Here is a 6,167-nt window from a genome sequence, read left to right as displayed (position 1 = left end):
GAAATCTATTTATTAAGATTTGTTTAAACGACACAATTTGTCCTCGTTTTCAGCAAATTCCTTCTTTTGTAATAAACAAGCCTACTTCATAACAAACCGGCAAGAAGAGTTTTACAGCTTTGTCCCAACTTCTTATAAACAACGAGGCGCAGTAAAACGTGTAATAGCATGTTTAGCATCTGCGTCGAACAGAAATGCATGCTGAAGTACCTCGAGTCTCTGAATGGGATCAGATGCGTTTGTAAATTGCTCCACGGCTCTGGTTCGGGGCGAATCCGTTCCGTTTTGCTTGAATCCGCCTCTCCGTGCTCGTTCGTATTGACGCACTTAAAGACTCTTCCCTCAACCTTAAGGCGAGCGGCAGCGACCAATCACCAAGCCATTACAGGCTTCAGAGGAAACTGTTTATGTGACTCCAGCGCTAATTAGGCTCATGAACTAACAAATCGCTAGCACAACTGGTGAGGAACCGATCACATTCATGGATTGCTCGGAGAAGTCGGCAACCTCCATCACGATGCGCGGTTCTGTGTGCTTTTAAAAGATTTTCTACTCTTCTTGAGCCGCCACTAACTTGCTGACAAAACTTTGTCTTGGGTGTGGAGTATTTTTTAGTGCAAACGCTTGTGCCATTTTCACTTAAACTGGGGAATCTTGACCGGTGAACCATGTTTCAACCCACACCAAAGAGGTGTTTTACTATAGAATCTTTGGTAGCGAAGGATAATCCTTTGCCAGCGTCGAGATCCGAGGAGCCCATTCGACCAGCGGCTCTCAGCTATGCAAACTCAAGCCAGATGAATCCATTTTTAAACGGCTTTCATTCCAGCGGCAGGGGCGTCTACTCAAACCCGGACTTGGTGTTCGCTGAAGCTGTTTCACATCCTCCTAACTCCGCCATCCATTCAGTACCTCCTCCTCACGCTTTGGCTGCTCACCCGCTGTCGTCCTCTCACAGTCCGCACCCTCTTTTCGCAAGCCAGCAAAGGGACCCTTCAACTTTTTACCCGTGGTTGATACATAGATATAGATACTTGGGTCACAGATTTCAAGGTAGGTTCACGCAAAATATTCTTTCGGCAATATTTTAACCACTCGTCCAGTGTGGAGAATTTATTTTATTAGGATAACTGACAATGCGTGGAAGATTAAGTGTTTCGTTCATAATGGTCTAAATGGTATTTCCTGTTATTTATTAGAAACTCCAAAATTAGTATGGTGTCCACCATAACTATTTTAATATGTAGAAATATATTTTTTTTGTAAAGTAATGACATTATACAACGGTTCTTACCAAATTCTCAAAGAAAGAAACTTGGCGTTATTCCACGAAGCTTGTTTAAAAACTCATCGAATAGACAAAAACAAAGAAAAACATTTGATTAACTAGATTACAAGTTTGAATATTTATTTTGTCTTGAATATTGATCTTTTTTAAATTACTGCATTTGATAGAACATAGAATTTCCTGTTATTTATTTTTTAAAACGAACATTTGAAACGACACCCGAGAACATTATTAACGAATTAAAAAAAGTATAGCGGGCATTTAATTTTAGTTAGATTTTTTTCATGTAAATAAGAAATAACTTCTATTGAGCAGTGCTCTCATTTCGCTAAAAAACGTCCAAATTAGGTTTGTCTCTTTATGCCACGATAACATACATGTCATTCTGATTAATTACACACCGATTGTTACAACAATGAAACATAGAAACGCTTTATTTTTATTTTGGTTTGCTTTAATGTAAATGGAAAATAATTTGTCATCCTACCGCAACAATTTTCCCGAGAACAATACACTCAAAGCCAATAGATTGACGGATAGCACTAACATATTTTGTGCTAAAATATTTACTGTCAACTTGCATCTGCCGTGCGCTGTTTTAATACATGCGGGGAATAATATTGTGAGCATCATTTTAAATTTGCTGCAGTTTACTGTACATTTAGTATAGCGACAGTTTTGCTATTTTACATGTTCCAAAATTATTTAAAATGTAAAGACCGTAATTCTGTAAAAAGTTCTCCATCATGTTTAGTAAAATGTGTATGTTATGTATTGCTCTGAAACGTTAGGCCATGTACTCTAAAATTAATTTGTGAAGAAACCACAAAACAATTGCAACCAAACAACGGAGAATGAATAACAATATTTAGGGAGACATTTGGTTATATTTATCATTCCTTTCGTTACAGGCAACGAAACGAGTCCGGAAAGCTTCCTTTTGCACAATGCACTGGCAAGAAAGCCCAAAAGGATTCGGACAGCATTTTCACCATCACAGCTACTACGGCTTGAACATGCTTTTGAAAAAAATCATTACGTCGTCGGTGCAGAACGAAAACAGCTCGCTCACAGCCTTGGCCTAACAGAAACTCAGGTAAGAAGATATCTACATGTCTTTATTAGAGTCTGCGAGCTTGCTCGATTGCGCATGGAGTCATTATTATAATACTGACGAAAAATAGCCAAGCTCGGCTGCTTATTATAAAGGAAGATGAAAGCGTATTTGAATCAGTACACCTTTACATTTGATTAGATTCAATTGTGTGGTGTAATTTTCTTTGGACAGATTTTTTAACAAAAACAATTTTGAATAATTTAATAAACATTTAAAGGCTTTCTGAATGGGGGTTTTTAACATAAAAATGCTATTCCCCGACTGACTAGGATTTCTTTCTTTGGCACGTATTTTCGCACTTAAATTGACTTATTATTGTTTTCGTCAGTTCTCACTGCAAGTAAATAAAAAATGCACATTCCTTCGTTGTTGTCGCTTTGTTCAGAATTTGATGTCATTTGACGTTGCATGCATATAGAGCTCACCATTGTTCTTAAGGCGTAATGGTATCGAGTGAGTTAAATCCACCATTTCCAATTCACCCCGCTCTTTGTGAGGTTGAACGATTCCGTTTTAGACAGAATGCTCCTGTGGAAAATGTTTGGCAATTAACGAGTTAACCGGTTTAATGGACACTGAAAAGAAAGAGACGTACTCTTTGAATTTCCCTAGCAATATTTAAGATCGTATTTTCCTGTATCGTCCAGTGTCCCGGTCGGAGCCTATTGTCCCGATGACAGCATCGGCCCTTTTCTGAACGGCGCCTTTCAGTAGAGCAAGTGAGAGAAATGGACTACGAGCCACTTCAATGCTTCAATTAGCTCCCTGAAAGCACATTAAATGTGCCTCACATGCCAAGTTGTCTGCTGTAAGCTAAAGACTGAACTTCCAATGTGCGCTAATAGAAACGGGTTTATACTGCAATGTATATAATGGGGGTGAATTGTAAATAGGCTAGGAATCGGACTGATCCGTAATAATAAGCGACAGCAAAGCTATACCGGTGTTTTTGTAAAGTAGTGTGCCGCTTTACTATTGTACTGAATGCTTTTTTCACCCAAAACATTTAGGCTACATTTGAGCGTGAAGTAATAGCAGAGCACGAAGGTCATAATTCAACCTGTCGGTCAGGTGCATTCGGAAATTAAAGCCAATAATGCCATTGCTATATTCCTTAGATTACATTTAATCTTGTCCGTGTATTTAATACTTCGTCTAAATTCATCAGTGTGTTTTAATTTATGCAGTCTTCTACAGACACTGAATGAAATACGACCAATGGTCTCGCGAATAGATTGTAAGATACCTGGCAGCTCTTTGTCCATCCAGCCCTAGTTATTCTTAGGGCCCGTTAGTGATACCTTCTCAAGCTCTCGGTTTAATTGTCTCATTTTTAGAAAAACGAAAAGGCCTTTTCGATGCATTGTATTTTACGCTAACTATTTACACGTTTACTCCGTACAGGTAAAAGTTTGGTTCCAGAATCGAAGGACGAAGTTTAAGCGACAGAAACTGGAGGAAGAAGGATCGGATTCACAACAGAAAAAGAAAGGAACTCATCATATAAACCGATGGAGAATGGCCACAAAACAAGGAAGCCCCGAGGAAATTGACGTCACCTCAGACGATTAAAATACTTAAACTGTTTGAACCCTGGACAGCGGCGTGGCTTGAAGGATGTCACGGATAAGGATGCTGTGTACTTACAGAGGGAGAGGGTAAAGCCAATATTACATTTGATTCTTCGAGATCGGCAGCTTGAGGGTGAGAGATCCTGTTGGTGGCACTGCTGTCACTACAAGGGAACTGTCAATACTTTTTACATTGCCAAGGCAAGGTGATTGACAGGTATTACATGCAGCAACCACCCCCCCCCCCATCACAACACAACCCGCACCACCTCATCACCACTATAACAAAACATTGCTCAAATGCGCATAAGACATTTGCACTTCTGAAGGGGTTTTCTCTAATTTAATTTTTTCCAGTCGTGAACCTTCCACTTCAAGATACCAAAATATACAACTGTTTTTGTAAAACTTGAATTGCATGGTAGGTTAATTAATTTGACCTTCTTTTTTCAAAGTAGCTTTGTTTTGATTCTATTTTTAATCTGAACAAAAGATGTTGTGTGCTTCTTCCTTTTTTACAACAGTGTGCAGTCTTTGAATACATGATTCTCGTGTTAATGTGATTGTGAAAACAATATGAAGTAGCAGTGCTGCGTTATAGTGTTTAAAGGAGTAAACCGATTTTAAAAGTTTATTGAAGTTGACCACAGACAATAATAATTATAATAAAAAAAATCCATGACATTCCTTAAAATTTTAAGCTTTCCCATGACTCCGTAATCTTGGTGCGAATATATTATCGGGACTCGCCCCTCCTATAAAGAGTTGCCTCAAAGGATTAATGCAAGAATTGACAGCCGCCTAGGCAGCAAAACTTCAAGCACTGAGCGTATTCCATGTATAGAGATAATAAAAGCTAATGTTTATGTTAAATCGTCTTTTACAAGAATGTAAATAATTTTGTGTTTGTGTTAAGTTTGCTACAATTTTAACACAAAGTATACTTCCAAGAAGTATGTAATTGTCAATATTTTGTCAATAAAGTTTTATCAATATGTTGCTCAGAACAAAATCACGGGCTTTTTGTTTGTCAAAAGAAGTCAAAATGAAGGTAGACGCTGCGTCGCAGTATATCTGTTTCATACTGATCACATCATCCAAGGACAATAGTGTATTAACTGTTCTGATACATTTGATTGGGTCCCTGGTGTCGTTGTTCCCCAGAACATACAGAAGTGGTATCTCAATTATTATTTTTTTATAAATTGTTTCACCACACGTATCATTCATCTGAGTTTACCGTGTTTAGGGAAACTGGATAAAAGGTATCAAATAGAATGCTGATAAAGCTTTTGAGCTCGATTTTCCAAAGCAAAGTGCTTGTTTTTTCTTGCCTGATTTGCCTCTTATTCTGATAGACTTGCATTAACCAGTTTAATTTCTATTGGTAGAAGAGCAGCGTCTGGTCTGTTCAAGCTACAAAGAGTCCTGCGAGCTTTTGTGAAAGTGCAAATCAGTTTAGGCAATTATCATACGAGTAATATGTGGGGGAAAGGGAATGCATTGCCCAGTGGTCCACTTTAATCTGTTAATCCGTGGATCCAAGGGGGCCTGCTTGGACATAATTTAGTGCAATCTGACTACCTCTCACGCGCGATAAGAGGTTTGCAATGTGCCGCTAAATAGCACCTTTGTTTAAAATCTTGTCGGTAGCTGGTATGAATCTTGAATGTTCAGTACATTTCTATTCGTATTTTGACTAAACACCCCAAATAATATGTCGACTTTTTCTGCAGAATTGCGTGAAGTAGATATTAGTATTTACACATGGAACAAAATCGATCTAAAATACAGCACCCACCATTCCTTTATGGTTCCCAAAACCCTTTAACGCGTAGTTTGACGATAGGTTTAATTTTTAGTGTTTCTATGCACATACTGCATAAGGAGATTTTTTTAACAGTCTGTGGACTATAACGGTAATAAAAAATCTGCGGAGAATACCATTAGCTTTGAAAAACCCCTAAAAGCTTTATTACAAACCCAGCTTTGAAATAGAGGGATTAGAAGGCTGAAAGGGTCCCACAATAGTTAGAAGAAAAGGTTTCATGCTAATGAGGTTAATGCCCTTTGTATCTCCGGACTCCACAACTTCATTACTCCTATCTCGGGCAACACCGAGCGGCTCAGAGCCCACAATCCACTCGAGCTGTTCCCTACCCTGCCTAAAGAAGGATTTGATAGCAGCCCT

General features: G+C 38.5%; 1 protein-coding gene across 1 annotated transcript; it reads left to right on the top strand.

Moving 5' to 3' along the window:
• Positions 1 to 435: 435 nt before the first annotated feature.
• On the top strand, positions 436 to 4,981 carry emx2 (empty spiracles homeobox 2). Its single transcript, XM_079472530.1, has 3 exons — positions 436 to 1,053; positions 2,200 to 2,384; positions 3,810 to 4,981. Exons 1-3 carry the CDS (start codon positions 669 to 671, stop codon positions 3,975 to 3,977), a joined length of 738 nt encoding a protein of 245 aa, XP_079328656.1. The 5' UTR covers positions 436 to 668; the 3' UTR covers positions 3,978 to 4,981.
• Positions 4,982 to 6,167: the final 1,186 nt, after the last annotated feature.

This window comes from Barbatula barbatula, assembly GCF_947034865.1.
Source record: "Barbatula barbatula genome assembly, chromosome: 14".
In the NCBI taxonomy this organism is placed as follows: domain Eukaryota; kingdom Metazoa; phylum Chordata; class Actinopteri; order Cypriniformes; family Nemacheilidae; genus Barbatula; species Barbatula barbatula.
Note: the sequence above shows the minus strand (reverse complement) of the source record. Positions and strands in the feature narration are given on the sequence as shown.

What these genes read in the sequence shown, in the direction of transcription:
- emx2 (XM_079472530.1), top strand. Translation starts at nt 669, where the DNA reads ATGTTTCAACCCACACCAAAGAGGTGTTTTACTATAGAATCTTTGGTA. An exon ending in CTTGGGTCACAGATTTCAAG is followed by an intron (nt 1,054 to 2,199) that starts GTAGGTTCACGC and finishes CTTTCGTTACAG; the next exon opens with GCAACGAAACGAGTCCGGAA. An exon ending in TTGGCCTAACAGAAACTCAG is followed by an intron (nt 2,385 to 3,809) that starts GTAAGAAGATAT and finishes TACTCCGTACAG; the next exon opens with GTAAAAGTTTGGTTCCAGAA.